The sequence below is a fragment of the Onychomys torridus genome, chromosome 16 (genome assembly GCF_903995425.1).
Source record: "Onychomys torridus chromosome 16, mOncTor1.1, whole genome shotgun sequence".
Lineage (NCBI taxonomy): Eukaryota > Metazoa > Chordata > Mammalia > Rodentia > Cricetidae > Onychomys > Onychomys torridus.
Genome location: NC_050458.1, coordinates 47124337 through 47148330, shown reverse-complemented (window position 1 = coordinate 47148330; position 23994 = coordinate 47124337). Strand labels below are relative to the sequence as shown.

Genomic DNA, 23994 nt, shown 5'->3' with positions numbered 1-23994 from the left:
ACACGCCCTTCTGCCCGTCAAGCGGGCACGCCCATCCCCAGCCCTAGCTTCCACCCAAGTTCCTAAACTGGAACGCACGCGGGCAGGGAAAGCCCCGCCCTTCCTTCGAAGCCCCGCCCCCCGCGGCCCGTCAGCACCGAACGCACATGCGCGAACGTGCGTCCCCGCCCCCGCCCCATGTTCCGTGCGGAGTCTCTGGGATCTCTGTCACCTCACAGTAGTCGTTGCTGGTCGCGGGCGCGGGGGCGCGGGTAGCGCAGGGCCGCCTCTCCCCCGCCCTCAGCCCGGGCCCGGGCTCGGTCCCCAGCTCCCTCCTCTCTCCACCTTGGTCGGGTACCGGAAGGTCCAAGCCGCTGCCGGGTGCCCGAGTGCCATCGTGGCCGCCGCCACGGGTCCTGATGGAGCCGCCGAATCTCTATCCGGTGAAGCTCTACGTGTACGACCTGTCCAAGGGCTTGGCCCGGAGGCTCAGCCCCATCATGCTGGGTGAGGGATCCGGGGCCCGTGGGAAGAAGGCAGGTGGCCGCCCGCAGCGCCCTGCCGAGACGGGAAGAGGGGTGAGAGTGGGGTGGGGTCCCCCGAACCGCCTTTCCAGCTTCCTGATCGAATCCAAGGAGACACGCGCGCGCTCCTTGCTGGCTGGGAGCAAGCCCTTCAGCTAGGGACTGGGGTCAGCCGACTGATCTTGGCGGGTTCCCCTGGCTTCTCGGGGAGCCCTCTACGCTCCTTCCTCGGCTCGGAGTCGAGAAAGTGAGGATGCCTCCAGCGCGTGTCCCCGGAGGAGGAGGCGACACTGCAGAGGAGAGTCTCTGGTGGCCCTCGGAGTCACTGCCCTCCGCGCCAGAAGGAAGCTGGCTCTGCAGTCCTTGGAGTGGATGGGAAGGGAGCGCCAGAGCGGCGGAGGGCCTCAGCCCCCTCGCCCGGTTCCAGGTTAGGTCAAGTTAGGTCAACCTGAGCCAGAACTTGGAACTAATCACATTCCGTCCAGGCAAGGCAGCCTTCGCTCAACTGTTAATTGCCTGTGACCAGACCGTGAAAAGAAGCAATTCTGGGGGAGGGAGGACAGGATGCTGTTGTATCAGTAAGGGAGACATTTCGATTGTGTTCAGTTCCAATGTTTTCATGCTGAGACAGAAAAGCAACCCTTCAGTATAGGTCCAACTTCAAATACCAAAATGTCTGTGTCACGTCGGACTTGCCAGGTTTGTCTTTTCAGGTAATGGTGGACAGAAAAGGGTTTCAGGGATTGAGAAATGGCATAGTTTTGTGTTGTTGGTTGGAATAGCTAGAGTTTCCTGGAGAAGGGCTTAGTTCTTCCCAGGCAGGACAAGGGGCAGAGATAAGGAAGCAAGGCAACTTTTGGGGGCATCCATTTGTGCTGTGCCACTGAGTTTAACTTAATCCTTCAACTCTGGGCCAGTGAGTGGTTTCCAAATTTGGCTGCTTCACATCAGAACCATCTAGAACGTTTGTTAAAACCACACCTGACTAAGGTCGTAGCTCACTCGACGGGAGAGTTCTTGCTTGGCTTGCTTCAAGCTTGATCTCTGGCACTGAAACAAAAGAACAGATGCATTCATTTCCAACGTACGTGGTTAAATTGGAATTGAAAAACTATTAGAGCAACCTGTGGGGGGCACACCTGTGATCCTAGTACTGAGGAGGCTGAGACAAGAGGGTTTCGAGTTCAAGACCAATAACCTAGGCTACATAGTGTAAGAAAAGAGAAAAAGAAAAGAAAACAGAGAGAGAGATGAGGTTAAAACAGTTCCTCTAGCAAAGAAACTGGTATGTGGTATGAAAGCAGACATGGAGAGAGGGAGAAACTTTACCCTAAACTTTTCCTACTGTTTAAATACATGTGCGCATCTCTAAGTTTTAAATGTGTGAATCATAGAGCCATGCTTCACAAACACTAAACCAGAATTTTTGGAAATCTGTATTGTTAATGAGTTTTTCAGATCATTCTTATGTAGCCAACCCATCCCATTATTAGAGATTGGCTTGTACCTAGGTCATGGGTTGTTGGCAGGGCTTAGGGTCAAGGTATGACTCAGTGGTAGAGACCTTGCCTAACACGCACAAGGCCTGAGTACAGTCTCCAGCACACATAAGAAGGAAGTAAGGCAAATCTGAAAACAAAACTTCCCAGTCTTCTTTATCAGTTGTGGGACATTTGAGTCATTAGTAGATTCTGTCAGTCAGGTTCTAGCTAAACCTTAGACTGCGGCCGATTGTTAAGTTGTATCACAGGAAGGCATTGTTTGTCTCCTAGACCCATAAAGCCCCTTATACTAATTAATTTTTGTCCTAATATGAAAAAAAAATTTTTGAGCCAAAAGAGACACTAGAGATCATTTTGTTCATTAAACAAGTATTGGAATGTTTAGCATATGCCGATATATAATGTGTTAATGTTTAGCAGAGGTAAGTAAAACCAACAGAGATGTTTGCAATCATGGAGCTAGTTAGTGTGGGAAATATATGTATATATGTCAAATACATATGTATATATTAAAAACAAATTGTGATCTGTGCTTAATGCCAAGATAGAAAATAACACGAGAAACTTGGTTTTAAATAAGAGTTTCAGAAGCTGTGACTTTTAAGCTGAAAATAGAGGATGAGGAAGAAGCAACCATCCCTGGCAGATGATGTGGGAGTCAGAGGCCTCTAGATAAAAGGATTGACCAGCCGAGATCTGGAACAGGAAAGCCTGGCTGTTGGAGGGACTGAAAGATGCCCATGTGGGGAGTATGGTTGCAAAGGGGGAAGAATATAAGACAGGTGAAGTGATAGACTCGCACTTCAAGTATATTGGTCAAGCGTCCTGTCACTGAGCTACATCCCTAGTACCCCTGTCCCTTTAAATAGATGTGATGCTCTAGAAGGTATCAGCCAAACATGAAACTCCACTAGTATGGCACATCAGAGGCTAGAGCCTTGCTATAAGTTTAATTCTCCTTTTTCTTGTATTTTCTTTATTCCCTTCTACTAAATGAAGGAAGAGTTAGCAAAAATCATAGTCATTACTTTCTAAAGTTAAAGACATTTAAGAAAAGCCAGGTAGTTCATAGCACTCTGAAGCAGGAGGATAACAAGTCTGAGGCCAGCCGGGGCTGCAGAATGAGAACCTGTCTCTGAGAAGCAAGCACAGGGCAGCCAGTGATTGTAGTAGTGATTGTGGTTGCTGTTGTTGTTGTTATTATTATTACTTTTTTTTTTGAGACAGGTTTTCTCTGTGTAGCTCTGGCTACCCTGGAACTTGTTTGTAGACCAGGCTGGCCTCGAATGCTGAGATCTACCTCTGTCTCCTGAGTGCTGGGATTAAATGTGTGTTCAGGCAGTGCTCTGGTTGTACTCAGTAAACTCTTATTTAAAAATAAACTGACCGGATGCTGAGTATGGTGTCGAACACCTTTAATCCAAGCACTTAGGAGGCAGAAACAGGTGGATCTTTGTGAGTTCAAGACCAACTTGACCTATATAGTGAATTCAGAGACAGCCAGGGCTATGAAGAGAAAACCTGTCTCAAAAAAACAAAAATAAAATAAAATGAATCAACCACAGACATGACTCAATAGTTATGAGCACGTGCTGCTCTTTCAGAGAACATGGGTTCAGTTCCCACCAACCGCATTGGGCGCTTCACTACGTCTGTAACTGCAGGTTCAGGGACCAAATACCCTCTTCTAGCCTTTGTAATCGTGTAGCGTAAGTACAGACAAGTAGACACACACATACAAACCAATCAATCAATAAATAAACCAAAGGGCTGCAAAAATGGCTCAGCAGTCAACAGCACTTGCTGCTCTTGCAGAGGACTGGAGTTCAGTTCCCAGCACCCACATCTAGCAGCTCACAACCACCAGGAAAGCCACAGTTCCAGGTGACTTGACACCCTCTTCTGGCCTCTGTGGGCACTTGTACACACATATGCACACACACACACACACACACACACACACACACAAATTAAAATACTTTTTAAAAAAGAAAAAAAAAAGTGGAAATAGGCATGGTCTTTCTCTAATTCCCTTTGAGATACCACCAACATCAAAGTTGGGTATACCCACATTCAGTTAGTTCCCATATATTGATTTCTAATTCCCAAATGTATGTACACTTTAAAAAGAGATCATTGTATGGGCCAGCAAGACAGCTCATCGGGTTAAGACTTTTGTCACCAAGCCTGACCACCTGACTTGGGTCCCCAGCACCTAAGAAGAGAACCAGCTCCAGAAAGATGTCTTCTCACTGCCACATGGGCAACATTCTGTGCCCACACATAAGGAAATGTGCTGAAATTTACTCAGGTTTGAGAGGAATTCTAGAAGAATATAGAAGAGTCGTTGAGAACTTGTCACAAGCCCGCCCCCGCCCCCTTTTCCTGAGTTGCCTGCACTAGACTCCTTACCGCACCTTGTGAAATAGGTCTTGTTATTTGCCCCAAGTCACACAGCGGAGCTGGGTTATGGACACAGCTTACTTCACCACCATTCTGCTAACGCCAGCTCTCCAAGGTATGTGTTCCCTTGTGACGGATGTAAAGTGGGTTCCTTGTTCAAGTGTCTGAAGGTGTCCTCAGACAGATGTCTCAAGAGTTACTGAAAACGGGCTTGGGGATTTAGCTCAGTTGGTAGAGTGCTTGCCTAGCAAGCGCAAGGCCCTGGGTTCGGTCCTCAGCTCCCAAAAAAAAGAGTTACTGAAAACCATCTGGGCTCCCTGTGTGTGCTGCTCTTCTTAGCTCTGTGCCCATCCCCTCTTAGCTCTCCTTTTCACAAAGCAAATTCATGTCATACTTGAGCCATGTAAAGAGCACACACTGTTCTTGCAGAGGACCTGTTCCCAGCACCCACATCAGGTGGCTCACAGCTGCCTGTAACTCCAGCTCCAGGGGACTGACATCCTCTGACCTTCACAGGTACATAAAGTTTAAAAATTATAACTTCAAGGCCTTATTCGATTCTGGTACAGTTCATAATTGTCTTAAATAACACAGACTTAGACGTCACCAAATTATCTTGTCCTTTTTAGTTTTATTTATGTGTGCCTGTATGCCACATGTGAGAGTATACTACAGTAGTAAGTAAAATTTAAAAAACAAACACACTGGGTGTTGGTGTCACATACCTTTGATCCCAGCACTTGGGAAGCAAAGGTGGGTGTACTTCTGAGTTCAAGGCCAGCCTGGTCTACAAAGTGAGTCCCAGAACAGCCAGGGCTACATGGAGAAACCCTGTCTCGAGAAAACAAAAAGACAAAACATACACACACACACACCAACAACAACAAACTCATTTCTGGGCTGGGGAAATAGTTTCGTGGATAAAAGCTCTAGTTATACAAGCCTGAGAACCTGCGTTTGAATGTATGCTGTGTGTGCTGGAGCCCTTGGAAGCCAGAAGAGGGCATTGGATTCCCCAAGATTAGAGTTTCAGGCAGTGTGGATCTTTGGACTTGGGGGCTGGGAACCAAACTTGGGCCCTTTGAAGCTCTTAACCACTGAGCCATCCATCTGGCCCCATCCTATCCTATTTTGAGGACATGAGCCTCCCATGAAAGTGTGTGTGTTCTGCAGTACCTCACTTGGCACAGTTATTCTTAGCATCCTAATTGAGGGACAGCTTCATTGCACCTTTTCTCCCATATCACTATTGGCTATTATAATTAGTATTAAAAGTGTCCCTCAGCTCTTCTTAGTAGCTTTAGCTACTCTTTAAACTTTCTGACCTCTTCTTATGAAAAATCATGTAGAGATAAATGCAGAGGCTTTGGAGGAGTGAAGGATTAAGATAAGGTCTCATGCTGCAGCTTAGGCTGGTTTTGAACTCCCAGTTGCCCTGCCTCAGGTCCTCAGGCTTGCATGAGGAGCACATTTACCCACTGAGCCAGCCATCTCCCCAGCCCTGAAATTGGTTTTATAACTAAACTAACAGGTGTTTCATGTTTCTTTTCTAACTCAGTTTTATATGTATGCCTAAAGGTTATTGTTTCTTAGAAGCTCATCAAATTGTTCTCAGGTTAAAGTTTTGGGAAATTGGGTGTTAGAGTCCTTGCCTAGCATGCCATGGGTTTGAAAAAAAAATAAAAATAAATCACTGAATCTTCATTCGTCTTGACAGAATGCAGTGACTATTTGGGTCCTAATATCTAGACCCTAGGACAGTAGCAATAGGGCCTCTTTAGGTGTTAATTTCTTGACAAGTAATGTGCATGCGTGTATATAATGAAATAACCATATAAAAGAGATGACAGTTGCATGCCAAGATAAATGCAGCAGCAGCTTGAGTCTTTTCAGCAGGAGCCCAGAGCTTCTGGAGGCAGAGACACACTTTCCTCAGAGTTCCCCCAGTGACTGCCGAGAGTGGGAGCTCCTTAAGGGATGTGAGCACCCATGTGGGTGGTGCCCCACTGAACTGTACCCCCTTTCCCAGTATTGATTATAGGAATGACTCAGACTTGGAGATTAACTAGAATCTATTCAAATGTGAGAGAGGGTTTTGTTTTTTCTCGTATGTTTTAATGCGAACTATTGTGCTTTGTTTTCATTTATTGTTCATTGTGTGCTCACTGTTTTATGTCCACTGAAGGAATGAGGGAATAGGAATCCTTCATCTTTATTATGTAAAATGCAAACGAATGTAGCTTGCAACTCTCATGCTCCTGCTTAACATCTGCAGCCACCTCGTGTTTAACACAACACACTAGACACCAGCCTTCCTATGTCAGATTCTACAACAAACCAGTTCAGTTAAGAAAAAAAATTAGTGTTCTAGTTAGTGTTGCTATTGCTGTGGTAAACACTTTGATGACCAGAGCAACTTGGGGAGGAAAAGGTTTGTTTGACCTACATATCCTGTACCTCGGGCTGGTCACACAGCGATTCTCCTGCCTCAGCCTTCCAAGTGCTAGGGGTTACAGGTGTGTATTATCACATCTGATACAGTTATTTTTACGCTAGGAAAAAAAAAAATCTTGTACTGACTCTAAAGACTATGTACTACACTGTTCAATGCTTTTAAGCCTACCTTTTAAAACATACTACTTTGGGATTGGAGATTTAGCTCAGTGGTAGAGCGCTTGCCTAGCAAGCGCAAGGCCCTGGGTTCGGTCCTCAGCTCTGGCAAAACAAACAAACAAACAAACAAAAAAACCCATATTACTTTGTGGTGCTCAGGTTAGAACTTGGTGCCTTGCACATGGTGTAAGGCAGATACCAATGAGCTTCACCCCCAGGTCTTTTTGTAGTGATCTCTTGGCACGCCTTCTGTCCCCACAGACAAGGAGGGTAAACCCTTCTGCTGATGAGCATTTTCTTATAATATTGACGGCAGAGGGCTGCGTTATACAAATGCTTCCTTTTACTTTTTCCCAGAGAGTAAGCAGAGTTTCCAGTTAACAAGCAAGCATCTCATTGTTGGTGAAGTGCCAGTTACAATACATTGTTGCTGGGGAGGGTTATGTGGAGTGAAGCAGGGCTGCACTTGACCTATACCACAGAGCTAACCTGTTTCCTTTCCCTACCAAAGTGAGACAAGGCCACCTGCAAAGAGGCTTGTGCCTCAGGAGTTCATCACTGCCATCCTCTTAACTCTTAGTAATAAGTGTCTGCAAAGCAGCAGCAGTATGCTTGGGGCTGGTGGCCTGTGTGTCTGTATGTTTACACTCCTTCCAGCTCCTTGGCTAAGAGCAGGTGGAGTGCTCACCCCAACACTTCCTGTAACTCTTTACTCCTGGACAGTGAAGGCTGACACTAGCACACCTGGCCATCCGTGAGCTGACAGCCATGTCTTCTGTTTGTTTCCCACATCCATACTCCAGAGGCCTCGGAATAAAAGTGCTGGGTGTGCCAATATGCTTAGAGGCAGGCAGCCCTGTGACTGAGGAAATCCCAGTGGGAAGTAATCCTCTCTGCTATGCTAATGTCCAATGAGTCCGATTCACGTCCCCCAAGGGCTTTGTGCCCTGCCTTCATAGTTTGTACTATGCCACCTCACCTTCTCCCATCCTAATCTTGCCTGAAAAAATACACAGTGGAGCCTGCTTTTTCCCGTGTTTGCCATCTTGCCAAGGCCATAGTCCTCATTCTTCACTTCCCAAGGGTAGGCTCATACATTTCTACCTCAGCATCACCAACAAACTCATCATCTCATCTTGCCTTTTTTTTCATACTAGACAAAATGTCGGTCTGGTTGTCCTGGAACTCGCTCTGTAGGCCAGGCTGCCCTCAAACTCAGAGATCCATCTGCCACTGCCTCCTGAGTGCTGGAATTAAAGGCGTGAGCCACCAGCACCCAACTTAAAACAGGGCTCTTATTCATCTTTTTAAAATGATTATAAATGTACACTGAGTAACATGTAAAATTCTTGAGACTAGGTCTGGGAACATGGCTCCACTAGCATGCACAAACCCCTGGGCTTGATGGTGATAAACGCCTTTAATCCCAGAAGGTGGAAGTGGGAGGGAAGTGAATCAGAATTCAAGGTCATCCTTGGCTACATAGCAAGTTAGAGGTCAGCCTAGAATGCATATGACCTTATCTCAATCTTCACGTATATTTGCACGGACTGTTCTCTCTGGCAGATACAACCATCTTTGCCCCTGCTTGCTCCTTCATTGGCTGAAATCAAGCTCTTGAAGGTAGCTCTTCATCTTTATTAACATAGCACCCTGTTTTTACCAGTGTTTCAGAGCTTATCAGCATTGTGTTCAGTTCACTATTTATGTGTCTCTTTCCACTTGACTTGGAGCTTCTGAAGGTAGCTGGTAGGTAGAAGAATAGAATACTAGGCCCCGAGTGCAGGTCAGTGGGAGAGCATGTGCTTAGCATGCTCATACACCTGCCTTCATTCATTTCCCAGCACCAGATAAATGTGCATTGCCCTTTTAAAACACAGCGTTTACTTTGGTTCCATTGTTTTCTCAAGACGTGTACCTTAATGGAGAACTAGGTAACATCCTTCGTTGTTTTACTGTGGGTTTGCTGTAAATGACACAGTTGATTTAACCCCAGCGGGAAATAAGCACGTGTGCCAGTGTTTTTATTTGCTTTCTGAAGATGCAAAGTTGCTTCTGAACTTCCTGAACACAGTGCACCCTTGTCACAACCAGAGAACTGCCATGGAAGAGCTGAGTTTCTAGAAAGACTTCCAGGAGGTCTCTAACAGTTTTCTCCTGGTTTGAGTGAGTTCTAAGTTTACTCAGGCTGAGGGGGGCATTCAGTCTTGTCCCAAATGGCTAATCCTCTCCTTTTCTCCACAGGGAAGCAACTGGAAGGCATCTGGTAAGTGGGGTGGGACTCCTCATATTGACGATCTGTGAACCAAAGCAGCTAACTACACGATTCAGTGTCTCTGCAGCTCCCAGCTCGAAGTCTGGCTCCTTGTTGTTAATCTCCTATATCCTTTTTTTTCTAGAGATACCTTTAGAGTTTTTATTTTTATGTGTAAGGGTGTGTGTATGTCTGTGTACCATGAATGTGCTTGTTGCCCCAGGAGGCCAGAAGAGGGTGTCAGATTCCATCACACTCAAGTCACAAACTGTTGTGAACCACCATGTGGGTGCTGGGTATCGAACCCGGGTCCTCTGGAAGGATAAGCAGTGCTCTTAACCGCTGAGCCATCTCTCCAGCCCCAGTTTCCCATATGCTAAAACAGCAGCTCTCCGTGGAGCAGATTTGTCCTTCCAGCTCACAAGACATTGGCCATAGCTAGAGACTTCTTGTCAGAGCTAAAGGGAGGGTGCTACTGTCATCTAGGGGTAATCACTCCCATTAATGCTTCCTGCAATAGCATCGTCCACCCCAGTGTCAGTGTCCAGAGGGAGGACACCCGATCTGTGGTGTGTTGTCTGACGCCTTTGTCCACAAGTTCCACCTACTGCGGATTGGAAATGTTCCAAAAAAAGGAGTATGCTACTGTGCCATCCATTCTCCTGTGCATACGTTAGCTCCTGAAAGCAGTGTCAAAATCCTGAATGCCAGCTGGGAATGATGGCGTACACTTTTAATCCCAGCATCTAGGAGGGGAGGCAGAGGCAAGCAGATCTCTGAAATAGAGGCCAGTCTTGTCTACATGGGGAGCTCCAGGCCCGCCAGGGCTACGTAGTGAGGCTCTGTCTTACAAAAGGAAAAAAAAGAAAGAGAAAGAAAGATGTTAAATGTTCTGAACTATAAAAGTGCTTGTCCTAAACATACAGACTCTTTTATCATTATCCCCTGAACAGTAGAGTGCAATGACAGTATGGCATTTACATCATGTACAATACTATGTGTCATCTTTAAGTAATTCAAAGTGTACTTAAGGGTGTGCATAAGTTCTATGTATATCCTGTTCCATTTTAGACAAGAGACTTGAGCATCTGTGAATTTGGGTATGGAGATGGGGACAGTTCCAGATCAATCATCCCAGATTCAGAGGGACACTGAATATGTCTTACTCATGTCTTGTCTGGCTAATATAATAAAGTTGGCTGTTACAGTGACATCTGTGGGCAGCAATTATCCCCCGCAGTGTGGTGCTTGCTTTTTCTTGGCGAGGTCGTAAGTTTTCTGGCTCACTGTCCCTCTCTGTGGCAGGCACACCTCTATAGTTGTACACAAGGATGAGTTCTTCTTCGGCAGCGGCGGTATTTCCAGCTGTCCCCCGGTGAGTGTCTCCCCTGCCCTGCAGCTTTGGGGGTTCATATGGCCTGAGGAATTTGGCTTCTACCGTGTACCTCTGACTTGTGGAAGTTCCTCTTATTAGCACATAAGCCAAGTATGGTGGTGTGCTGCACACGCCTTTAATCCCAGCACTTGGAAAGCAGAAGCAGATGAATCTCTGTGAGTTCAAGCCCAGCCTTGTCTACAGAGAGTTCCAAAACAGCCAGGGCTACAGAGACACTTTCTTTAAAAAAAAAAAAAAAAAAAGACTTAAACTGAGCAGTTTTATAATCCTAATACTTGTGGGTAGAGGCAGGAGGATCAGGAGTTCAAGTCTTTCTTGGCTACCTATTGAGTTCAAGGCTAACCTGAGTTATTTGAGACCTTGTCTCAAAAAAGCACTCCTAACAAGGACTAGTGTGATGGCTCAGAAATACACAGCAGGTCAAGGTGCGTGTCACCATACCTGACAAACTGAGTTCAATCTCTAGAACATACACAGAAGTAGAGAACCATCCCTTAACTCGTCCTCTGATTGGAGCTCATGTGTGCACACGCTGTGATAAATAACAAAACAGGGCTTTAAGGGAGAGGTTGTTAACAGTCTGGCTGCTCTGCCAGAAGACCTGGGCTTGATTTCCAGCACCCACATGTGGCAGCTAACAACTGACTGTAACTCTAGTTCCAGAGGACCCAATGCCCTCTTCAGGTACCACATGCAGGTAGTGCACAGACATACATGCAAGCAAAACACCCATACACATAAAATTAAGTTTTAAATTAAAAATATATATTCGGGTTGGGGATTTAGCTCAGTGGTAGAGCGCTTGCCTGGCAAGCACAAGGCCCTGGGTTCAGTCCTCAGCTCAAAAACAAAAACAAACAAACAAATATATATATGGCTGATGAGATGGTTAACAGGTGAAAGTTACTTGCTACCTACCAACTCTGATGACCTGAATTTGATCCCTGTGACCCATGTTGTGCTCTGACCACTTTGCTTGAATGCACACATATATACACACAAATAGATGAATGTTTTAAATTTAAAAAAAAAAAAAAAAGAGTGAAAGCCTTAAGATGCTTTCAGTAGTTGGAGGTGTGTCTCGGTGAACACTTGCCTAGTATCAACGCCCCATATTGCACTTTCAGCATGGGGGTGGGGGAGAAGGGAGGAGAGAGGCAGAAGACTCCTCATTCAGTAACACCCTTCCAGTTAACCCAGTCAGCTAACCTTCTCCAGTCAGCCTGCTCCTATGGGTCCCTTTGTCACATGATCTTTCTGATTCTGATACCCATGTCCTTTTCAGAACTTTTCTCTCAGAGCCACCTCAGGATTGTCCTGGGATGGACTCAAGCAAAGACCAGCCATCCAGTTTGATATCATAAGTCATTCTTGATTTTTCACTGACCACCCTACCTATAACAAGTATTTCATTAAGCCTGGTCACTTCTTTTTGTGTTTGCTTTTTGAGATAAAAAGGTCTCTTGTGCCTGAGGCTGGCCTCAAGATCACTGTGCAGCTGATTATTTCAGCTTGAGCCCTCCGATGCTCATCTTTACCTCCCAAGTTCTGGGATCACAGGCATGTTTGCACCCAGAAAGCCTGGTCAATTCTACCTTGTCAGTGTGTCTTACGTCAGTCTGTCTCTCTTCATCTCTTCCTATTTAGAGCTTTCACTGTAGTCCTGGCCACTCCCTGTCTAGACTGGACCTATGAGCTAGCCTGCTCTCCTCTGTCCTCCATGTAGGAGACAGACTGAATCCCTGAGATCTTCTTGCCTCTGCCTCCCAGTTAAAGATATGCACGTCCACGCTTGTGTCAAACTCACCGTGTAGCCAAGAGTGTCCTTGAGCTGCTGACCTTCCCTCCTTGTCACCCTGGTGCTGGGATTGCATAGTCCTGACTATCCTGGAACTCTAGGTAGAACAGGCTGGCCTTGAACTCAAAAAGATCCTCCTGCCTCTGCTTCCTGCCTGATGGGGCTAAAGGCGTGTACTATTATGCCCTACATACTGAGTTTTGAGATGCTGGGTGGTTTTTTTGGTTTGGTGGGGGCGGGGGCGTGTTTTTAAAAGAATTTCATTTTTCAAAGTATCTCCCTGCTTTAGCCAAAGGCAGCAGGGTCTCCCGCTGATCTTGTCTCTGGATCCCTCCTGGCCATCCTCTTTTCAGGTTCTGTCTTGCCCACCTCCGCCCTCTTCCAGCTTGGGCATTTAAACCTGTACTCCAATTCCAGTCTAGCTCCCTAAGCCTTCACCTGGATGTGCCTCTCCATTCTTCAGGTCTGAGCTGGGTGTTGATTCCCTCTGGCAAATCCCAGCCTGGCTCCCCTGCCACAGGTATTCAGGAATGGCGCTCTGCACTTTTTCATCCACTGGTGTACAGAATTTTTTACCTGCCTTCCCCAATAACCTTTAAGTTCCGTGAGGACAGAAATATCATGTTTTGTATACATTGTATTCCCAGTGTCTAACATTAGAAGTAGCATATAAGTTCTCAGTACGTATTTGTCCTATGGATGAACAATAGGAGTTGCAATAGTGACCTCTTATCCTCTGGAACATTAGGTAAGTTTGCTCTGGCTACTATAATTACTAATCCTGCTCACCATGCCTTCCCCAGGGCCTCAAACAATGTCAGCCTGAAAGGAAGTGCTGGGGCTGTCAGTCAGCAGCTTTTATAGGCAAGCTCTGTTCTGGAATGTTCTTCCCCGAGTCTACCCTCCGTGATGTCCTGTTGCTTACCCTTTGCCTACTCTTTCCACTTCTTTAGTCTCCTGTGGCAGCCCAGCTGTCATGTTCACAGAGCTCTTCCTGCCTCTGCCATCAGAGTGCTGGGATTAAAAGTGTGCACCATCAGACTCGGGTTTCTGTCTTTTTAACAACAGAATGAATAGACAGTGTAGAGACTGCCCAGGAATCAACTTCCAGGCCCTGCAAGCATCCAGAAGCCGAACTCTAAATTCTATAACTTTAACAAACAGAAAATAGACCTCGGGGTTGGGGATTTAGCTCAAAGCCCTGGGTTCGGTCCTCAGCCCTGGGGGACGGGGTGCGGGGGAAGAAAGAAAATAGCCTCTTCCTATGACAAGAGTGTTCTAGCAGTTAAAAACGAAGCTGTTGGGATGAAGTTTTGTAGTTTTATGTGGAAAGTCACAATTTTAAAAAGGTGAGGTGGGGTGGGGGTGGGAGAGTGGCTGGCGGTTAAGAGCATTGACTGCTCTTCCAGAGGTCCTGAGTTCAATTCCCAGCAACCATATAGAGGCTCATAACCATCTGTAATGAGGTCCAATGTCCTCTTCTGGCTTGCAGGCAAACATGTAGACAGAACACTGTATACATAATTAATAAATAAATAGATAAATCTTAAACAGAACCCTCAAGCCTGGCACAGTAGTACACACCTTTAATCCCAGCACTTAGGAGGCAGAGGTAAGTGAGTTGGAGGCTAACCATGTTACATAATAATTTAATAGATGGAGAAGATAGCCTGGAGTTCCTAAGATCCCTTCTTAAAAGTTAACGGAGGATGTTGAGGGTCTCAGTGATAGTGCACTCGCCTAGCATGCATAAGGTCCTGGGTTTGATCCCCAGAACAGCCAAAAGAAATCAAAAGTGATAGAGATGGCGACTTAGTGACTTTCTTGGGTTGACTCTTTCAGGGAGGGACATTGCTTGGGCCTCCAGACACTGTGGTTGATGTGGGGAACACAGAAGTCACAGAAGAAATCTTTCTGGAATACCTGTCCTCCCTGGGGGAATCTCTGTTCCGGTGAGTAAGGACAGGGTGGTGGCACTTGTGCACACTACTAGACACTCGCACTTGGGAGGCAGGGCCAGGGCAGCCATCCCTGACCCTGAGCTCTGGCTTCACCGCTCTTCACTGTCCTCGTGCAGGGAAGCAGTCACTGTGCTACAGAAAGAGCCCCCGTCCCTTCCACAGCAAACGTCCATCCCAGCGTGCTTTCTGAAGAGGCTGTAGTCAGGCTGACCATATAGCTCAGTTGGTAGAGTGTTTTCCCCATCACTCACAAAGCCTTGGGTTCGATCCCCTGCACCACAGAAGCCTAAACTGGTATGTTGGCATGTGCTTGTAATTCCTGCACTCAGGAAGTAGTGCAGGAACCTCAGAAGTTTGAGGTCTCCTTAGCTGCATATGGAGCAAAAGGCCACCTGAGCGGGAGATTGTCTCGAAAGAAAAAGCAAAACTTAGCCAGGCTGTGGTGGTGCACACCTTCTCTCTGACTTCAAGGCCAGCCTGGTCTACAGAGTGAGCTCCAGGACAGCCAGGGCTACACAGAGAATCCCTATTTCAGAGGGAATAAAAAGCATTGAGTCAAAGCCTGGTAAGAGAACTCATCAGGTAGGCATTTGCCACAGAGCCCGACAGCCCGAGTTCGATCCCTGAAGCCCACACTGTAGGAGGAGAAAACCTCACACATTGTCCTCTGACTTTACTCATGTTCCTACACACATACACAGAAAATAATGTAAAAAAAAATGCAGAGGAGGGGTTGGAGCCGTGGCTCTCAACCTGTGGGTTGTGATCCCTTTGGAGGGTCTCATATCAGATATTTACATTAAGATTTATAACAAGAGCGAATTACAGTTATAAAGTGGCAGTGAAATAATTTGATGGTTGCGGGTTATCGTGAAATGAGGGCTGTATTAAAGGGTCACAGCCCTAGGAAGGTTGAGAACCACTGGCCTGGAGGATAAGAACACTTGTTGAGAATATCTTAGAGGATAAGGCCTGAGTTCAGTTCCCCACATGGAGGCACACAATGAACTGTAACCCCAGTAGAGGGGTCTCTGACCCCCTCTTCTGGCCTTCACAGGAAGTAGGCACACCGGTACACATACATCCATACAAACACTCATACACATAAAATAAGTAAATCTTTTTTTTTTTTTAATCTTTACTCAGTTTCGCTATTCACCTCTGACCCTCATCCTGTTGTGAATACTGTGAAGATTCTGGAACTATCTAGAAAGCCTACATTCTTGGTTCATCTTCCCTTGTCCATCACTTCTCAGAGGTTCAGAGCTGCAGACAGCGGTCCTTCTGGAGTGTTTGAGAGGACTGGCTGTAGTCTTCACATAAGGCTTTGCCCACCTCCCCACTCCATAGTGACTCACTCCACACAGGTGCTGGCCTCTCATCTACTCTCCCAACCTTTCTTGCACGTACAGAGGAGAAGCCTACAACCTCTTTGAGCACAACTGTAACACCTTCAGCAATGAAGTGGCGCAGTTCTTGACTGGGCGGAAGATCCCTTCTTACATCACTGACCTGCCCTCTGAAGTTCTCTCCACGTAAGTGTGACCACTCTGTTCCTGCCCCTGCCAGCCTTGAAAATCCCCATTTGAGGCAGTCAAGGGGATCATTCCAGCCTCAGCTACATAGTGAGCTTCCTAAGATGAGCCTGAGCTATGTGAGACCATGTCTCAGGAAGAAAAGGAACAGGAAAACTTAGTGGCCCTCCCCTATGGCAGCAGAATCCTTCTAGCCAGTAGACCTGTTTGATGGCAGGTTCCACCTAAAAGGCCACCATTGTTCCACCCACCAGTATGCACTAGACCTCCTTGGAGCTGGGCTTAAGTGCCACCACAGAACTTAGAAACCCACTTGACACTAGCTTAGATGTTTACAGAAAATCCTAGTGTCTGGTACACAAAGTCATTTCCCAGAAATGCTTATCTAAGTAGATGGCAGAATCTGGAATAACAGGATGACCCAGTTCATAACTGTTGTTTGTCTTTGTCATCCACACCCTGAGCTCTTTGACACCCTCCAAAGACCAAGTTCTGTTTGTGTTTGAACGTACAGTGCACAGACAGCCCTCAGTAGAGGATTCCTGTGTCCCTGATGGGGTCCCAGCCTTGAGAAGGGCCTGTCGGCCGTCACCCAGCTGTCACCTCCTAAAAGGGCACAAACTGCCCAAAGCCATATCATAAACACTCCCTCTTCTGATTGTACCCGTTTGTTGCCTCTCAGTTTCTCTTGAATTGGGGTCCTGACCAACAGGGATCCCAGCAGATAAACTCAGTTCCAAAAACAAAACAAACGAACAAAGCCTAGAAAACAAGGCTGCCAAGGAACCCAGTCTCCCAGGGCTGGGACTGCCTTCTGATGGATGTGTGGAACCCAGCATCCCTGCCAAGAGAGAGATCTGGGTCATGAGACCCTGAGACTCCTGAGCAGCCAAATGTTCTTGCTGTTACTATTTAGTGGGTAGGGTCCTGGAGCTTGTCTGGATTGGGGTTGATATCTAACACTTTGATCAATTTACAAGTACTTTATTCCCTTGATCTTAGGGATGGTTTTCAAATGTGGCAGTATCAGCTAGGCATTTGTGAGCCTGAGGCAAGAGGATCACAGTGAATTTGAGACCAATGTGAACTACATAGTGAGTTTGAGGCCAGGCTGAGTTACACATTCAGTCAGGGAAGGGGAGGGAGGGGACCACAGCCTCTGAGGACGAAGCTTGTGTCTAGAGTGTGTCATGAGACAGGGCCTCACTGTGTAGTCCCGACTACCTAGAACTGACTGCATAGACTGCTAGCTTCAGATGCACAGAGACCCATATGCTCTGCCCCCTGAGTACTTTATTTCCAGGTACAGAGATCCTGAAAAGTCTCCAGACCCCATTTTTACAGTGGTTTTCCAGCTAAGTTATTCTAGGAACAGTCCAGGTGCCCTTTAGAAAGTGACAGCGACACCTGGCATCCTCTCATGACTAGTTATCCTGAATATTCCTTGTGTTCAATAGAAAAGTTCATTTCTAGAAGAACCCTCATTTTGGAACATCCTCACTCCCGACATTGAAATCCTGACTTCCTTTTTCTTTTACCTCAGTTTCCCTCTTTTTTCCTCAGCTTCTGCCTTATTTTTATCTTCTGCAAAAGAATTGAAGATACAAGTAAGCTGGTTGTTTTGGTACACCCTGCATCCCAGCACTTGGGAGATGGAAGCAGGAGGATCAGGAGTTCAAGGCCATCCTCAGCTGTACAAGATGTCGGAGGCCTGTCTTAAACCCTACCCTTTCAACAAAGGATACATTAACTACAGAATCTCTAGTTCTCTGTGGGTAGTGTTCACCCACAGCTCAGCAGGCCTGGCAGGTGTCAATAATAAGATAGCAGCATCCACACAGAGAAGGAGAGCTGAGAGTAAAACCCAGAAGAGCAAATAGTAGAACAAATCCCAGCATTTGGGAGGCAGGTGGATCTCTGTGAGTTCAAGGCCAGCCAGGACTACACAGAGAAACTCCATCTTGAAAAACCCAAAACAACAAACAAACATAAAACATAAAACAAATTATTTAGAAGATTATTGGTCAGCTTTCTGCTCCTGGAGCAGATACCTGAGATAATCAGTTTATAAAGAGACACGCACTTCGAGAGGTTTTGATCCATAGTCACCTGATACCGTTACCTCTGAGCCTGTGATAAAGAAGCAAAGAGGAGGAGAGGGGACTACAGCTCCACTTTGTCCTTCAAGGGCATGTCCCCAGTGACCAGAAGAGCTCCCAATAGGCCCCACCCTCAAATGCTTCACAGGCAGAGAACCAAGTCTAACCCATGGACCTTGGGGAACACTTACCCAGCACCCCCTTGCGAAGACCAGTGTGGCAGGAAATGCTGAGTAACAAGACCCACAACTGGCCAAGTAGGAGACTGGAGAATCCTCAGCCCTAAATGGAATGTGTATACTGCACCCTCTCCTCCCGAGGCTCAGGAGCCATTGCAGAAGAAGCAGGCAAAGGGAGTGTAAGAGCCAGAGGCCACAGAGGCCTACAAGGAAGCAGTGTCTTCTGGGTACTGCAAGGCAACTGACTGAACATAGGCCCTCCCAGGGCTTGTGACAGCATACACGAGCCAGACCAAAGCCCAGCATGGAGAGAGAAGTTGGACATGAAACCCTCCCCTGCCCAAGGAGCTGTTGGCAAGTTTAGCTTCTGAGAGAGAGAGGGTCAGTTTTCTCCAAGAGTGTAACACCTAATATGTCTCCAGACTCCAGTGAAAAGCCATATATATCCAATAGAATGGCCTTGATGGGGGAAAAGAGCAGGCACACAAAGGTGGGTGGGTAAGGAGGTAGGGAGGATCTGGGAAGAGTTTGGGAGGGAGGGTTAATAGGATCAAAACACACTAAACAAAATACTCAACAAACTGAAAAAATACATATGCTTAAAAGGCTGGCAGCTGGGTGGTGGTGGCGGCGCACGCCTGTAATCCCAGCACTCAGGAGGCAGAGGCAGGTGGATCTCTGTGAGTTCGAGGCCATCTTGGTCTACAGAGTGAGATCCAGGACAGGCACCAAAACTACACAGAGAAACCCTGTCTTGAAAAACCAAAAAAAAAAGAAAAGAAAATCACTGTATGTTGCAGAGAGACATGTCTCAAAAGAGAGAAAAGGAAGGCAGTGTGTAGTGGTGCTGCCATACCCACCATCGGGAGCACCATTCTGTCTGTGGTTAGGCTGCACTGCAAAGCTCTCCCAGCTCATGCTTGTTTCTCCACAGGCCCTTTGGACAAGCACTTCGACCCTTCCTGGACTCCATCCAGATCCAGCCTCCTGGAGGGAACTCTGTGGGCAGACCCAATGGCCAGAGCTAACAGGACTACACAGGACTGCCTGCCCCTCCAGGAATTTTCCTTTTTAAACAAAACAAACCCTACCAGATTTCTATTTTATAATTTTACATCAGAGCTAATGGGGACGGCTTTTTAAACTTCCCAGGGAAGGAGCTTGTCGAGCTGCACGTAGGACAGTGCTCCTGAGAAACAGAACAAACACCGTCCCTTCTAATGGTATTATACTAATTTATTAAGGCTGTCTTGTCTGTGAGTTCACTTTTGACGCTGTTGCCTAAGCGTCCTCTACACTGGAGAAAGGGGGCGCTTGTTTAAACAGTAAGAGTCACAATCTGAGAGAATCCCGTCCTGGACCCTCTTTGCAGAGGATACCCACATTCCGCCCAGGAGGCCACACCTGGGGCCCCCGCTGAGGTTGTTTTGTTTGGTTTTGTTTGGTTTTCAAGACAGAGTTTCTCTGTGTAGCCCAGACTGTCCTGGAACTCACTTTGGAGACCAGGCTGGACTTGAACTCACAGAGATCAGCCTGCTTCTGCCTCCCAAGTGCTGGGACTAAAGGCGTGCACCACTGAGTTTTATACTGTCCATAACCCTGGAGCAGTCACCCTCTAGCAGGAAGTGAACCAAAGGATTTGGTGAACATAGGGCCAGCTGTAGACTGACTGACTCAACCTAAGTGAACTCTTTAGCCACGAGTTTACCCCCTCATCTCCGAACAAGGCTGGAGCTGGAGCAGCCAGAGCCTCAGGATCAAAGGACCGTGGCAGTGGGGATCAGGGCAGAGAAGACAGGATAAAGCCATTCCTCCACTAGACTCAATGCCAGTCCTCCCTTCCTGCCCCCAAGCTGCTCTTCCTCAGCAATAACGACCTGTCACCATTAATGGAGGTCTAGGCTGCAGTGGCAGGGACCTGGACCTTCTCTGTAGATAATGACATCAGTTTGTTTATAGTAGTAGAGCCAGCCAGCCACCCACCCAAACCAGTATGCATTTGTCAGCTAAGTACTGAGGGGACATTGTGGTTCCCTCTAGGATGTAGAGAGAATACCATAATGATGGAGATTCAAGGTGGCAAGAAAATTTAAGAGTTGTCTGCAATAGGGATTTTCACATTATCCTAAAGTGTCTTGAACAGACATCTCCATCGTCATTCTGACCTTAAGAGGTATGGTTGGGGTGAGTGGGCATTTTCCTAGTGATGTGCCACTATGCTTCATCAGCAGGAATCATCTGGAAGTCTGTGATCTAGACTCTGGATTTAGAAGGAACGTAAGGTCCCCTTTCTTGGTGTCAGCCTCCTACTAGCTGATTTGGGGACTGGATATGGAGAACAGGACTCAGAGCAGGCACCTGAGACTCAGCTCCACATCTGTGGGAGTCCCTGCCATGGCTTCCTACCACTTCTGAAACTTGAGCTCAATTGCTCCTTCTGAGGCAGGCCTTTCCTCCCTGAAAAGCTGCCACAGGGTCTCCTGCTGTCTTTGCCAGTAGCCAAATCAGTTGGCATCATCAGCCTCAGTGCTGACCTGTTGCCCGACCAGGGCCAAGTCCAGCTGGGATGTTAGGTTTGGAACTTGAAGACTGGAATCAAATGGGTCTCAAGTCTCAACGGTTTGCAAGTGTGCCAGACAATGACAGATTAGAGTGGACACCAACAGGAATTGTTTACTGTTTTGGTCTGTTGACAGAATGGGCCCCAGAAGGATGAATGTTCAAAGCTTGGCTTCTGGGTAGGTAGAGGTTGCCAGAAGCCATCACCTTTTCATTCGCCTGGCCCCAGCTGCTAGCATCTCTACCTAGAGCCCGCGTCTCTCCCCTGACAGGTGCTGGATTGATTTTCCCATATGACCAGATTCGTCTGGTTTTCCTCCTGGCAGCAGTGACTCAGATACCATGATATTCTGAGAATTTTAGTCCTTTGATTGCTTGAACAGCCTCCTGTCCTGTCCAGCAGCCATCCATGCCAGTGCCTGTGCCCCTGGCTCGCGGGGAGATGCAAGGACTAGACAGTTTCTCAGACCTCTGCACAAAGGGAAGCTCTTCCTCCCCTATGCAAATCCTCTTATCACCAGAATCCCAGGCCAGGAACCCCACATCCCACCTTCACATATCTCTGTCCCAGTATCTCAGGAGCACACTCTTAATGACCAGCTGGCTCCACCTGGGCATGTACAAGTGAGCTGGAAGGGAACTGAGTCATGTTCATGCCACATGACAGACACCCCTGTGGAGGTCCATTGGTCAAGGGAAGTGGAGGCATGAGACCATTGTCCTCTCCTAGACAAAATGAAGCGTGTTCCTTTGAGTTTCCTTGGAGTCTAACTAATATGTCTAATACGGAGGTGTTTGCTGGTTTTCATTGGTGTTTTTTCTAATGCAATAAACTCATTTATGCTGCTGTGATGTGGTGTTGAATCCCAGCATGAAGCAACCCCAGGATTCCCCATCTGATTCCCTGGGAGGTTAACCTTGCAGAGTCCGGGAGTGCTGCCTTTGCCTAGCTGGAAGGCTCGTTGATGAGTGAGGGAAGTAAAGAAAGGTGTGTGGTCTTCACCACTGGAAGATGGGGAAAGGGCCCCAGGGAATGTGATGGGCATGAGGCTACTTTAACCCAGCTTAGCTACATAGCGAGACCCTTGTCTCCCCAAAAATTGTGTGTGTGTGTGTGTTGCCCCAGATTGGCGTGCAGTTGGTAATAGAGTAGCTTCAGATTCTGAGTGTTCCTCCAGGACCTGCCCATTAGGAGATGTAAGAATGTTCTCCCTAAGGGAGACCAATGTCTAGCCCCCTCCTCATAAGGTCCCAGTGACAAACCAAAGTTCCATCCTACCAGAAGTTTCTCTGGAAATTGAATGAGTGTATTAGAGTGCTCGCAGAGCCATAGGTGGGGAGTTATAGAAAGAAGTGTGAGTAACCCTAGGCAGCCACACTGAAAGTTCTGTAGCCAGCATGCACGATGGCTTCTCCATCACTGCATAGATGGAGTCCTTCCAGCCTACATACTCTGACACCTCCTAGAGACCCCAGAGCCATGTGCAATTAGGGCAGAATTGCATCCAACTAGCTGGGAAGGGTGACTTCTACTGAGGGTCCAGTGGCCCCTCCTATGAGGGAATGTGAGCAGTCAAGGTTGGCTCCGAGAATAGTGCTACCTAACAAGGAGCATTTGGTTTCCTGAATTAGCAAGTGTTCTAGTTTCATCTATGGTCCTGAACAAGTGCTGTGGTTGTTTCTAGAAGTTCCCCTTGTACTCCCAGGTGTGCAGCCTGGCTGGCTGTATGCAAAATCCAGTAGGCCAGGCCTGTGGTAATGCTTTTGCAACAGCAGATCAGGGGTGGGGGTTGGTCCCATTATACAGGAGGAAACAGCAGAGAGACATCCAGGTGGCAGGTTGGCAAGGCCATCTTTGAATCCAGGCCATTTTCTCACATGTCATCACTGAGGTATGGAGTCTTTCCAGTGTGCTGGTTTCTACAAGGCAGAGTAGAGATGACTTTGCCTGATACACCGGCTTTGTAAGAACACGCTAGGTGGGAACCTTAGAGATCCCTACTCAGATAACAGCCCGGACTACCCACCTTGGAAGGGTAGTACCAAGCAGTAAGTAAAGATCACTCTACCTGATGCTTGGCATAGGTTACATGGTCAGGAAATTCCAGGTTACTAAGATGCTTCCACAGCATTGGCTGTGGATTTCCTTAAATCAGTGAGTGGCATGCACAGGCCAGTCCTCTGCTGAAGTGTATATATAGCCACCTGACTTGTTTCTAGAGGGAAAAAATGACAGAAAACAGATGTATACCCCCCCACCCTCAGACTTTAAGACTTGAGGCCAGTCAGTCTGGGGTAAATTCATTCAACTTTAGTGTCCCCCTCGGACTCCAGACCTGAGATCCTTCACCCCCTAGCCATTTCCCCGGGAGCCACTGGAAAGCATTACTGAGCTTTGTGCTTGGGGACAGCAGCCAGCAGGGAAGGTAGGACCTTGTGCAGTCAGGAATCATACTCTGAAGAAAAGAGGCAAACACGGGAGAACCCAGGTGGTGATGCAGGTGACATCAGTATGTGAGGACGGAGGTTAGGAGGTCAGAGGAGGCTGCTCTAAGGATGCGGTATCTACCTGAGATCCAGATGATACAGGGGTGGAGTGAGGCGTTCACTCCAGGCAGCTGAACCAGCAAATGAGAATCCTGGAGAAGCTGAACAGAGGGAGGCCACTGTGGCCGAACAGGGGTGAGCCGCAGTGTGGGGTCAGGGCCTTTTGAGTCATGGCAATCCGGAGGAGAAGCTCAGGAGTTGTACATAGACTGGTGGGAGGTGAAGGAGGAATCTGGGTGAGGAAAGCTGTGCCCAGATCTCTAGAGAAGCACTAGCTGAGTACAGAGTACAGGGGTACATAAGAGAGCCCCTATGAAATATTCAAAGACCAGCTATGGGGCCACGGGGCCATTCATCCTGCCTTCATGAGCTTCACTAAGGCTAACTTTGGTTTAAGAGGCATGCTTTAAGGCCAGGCGGTGGTGGCGCACACCTTTAATCCCAGCACTCGGGAAGCAGAGGCAGGCAGATGATTTAAAAAAAAAAAAATCAAAAGGGGTGGGGGGGTGATGCTTTAATTCTCAAGTTATTTTTTTCCAAAACAAAATTTGTGCCAGATGTGTGATAGCACATGCCTTACCCACAATCCCGACACTTTTGAATGGCCAACACAGGAAAATTGCCACTAATTTGGGACTAACCTGG

At 47.3% G+C, this 23994-nt stretch overlaps 1 protein-coding gene across 1 annotated transcript; it reads left to right on the top strand.

Annotated features, from left to right (window-relative positions):
• Nucleotides 1–151: 151 nt before the first annotated feature.
• Nucleotides 152–19487, top strand: Desi1 (desumoylating isopeptidase 1). Its single transcript, XM_036208442.1, has 6 exons — nt 152–486; nt 9266–9287; nt 10581–10650; nt 14312–14421; nt 15843–15965; nt 19178–19487. The coding sequence occupies exons 1-6, from the start codon at nt 399–401 to the stop codon at nt 19269–19271; spliced, it is 507 nt and encodes a 168-aa protein (XP_036064335.1). The 5' UTR covers nt 152–398; the 3' UTR covers nt 19272–19487.
• Nucleotides 19488–23994: the final 4507 nt, after the last annotated feature.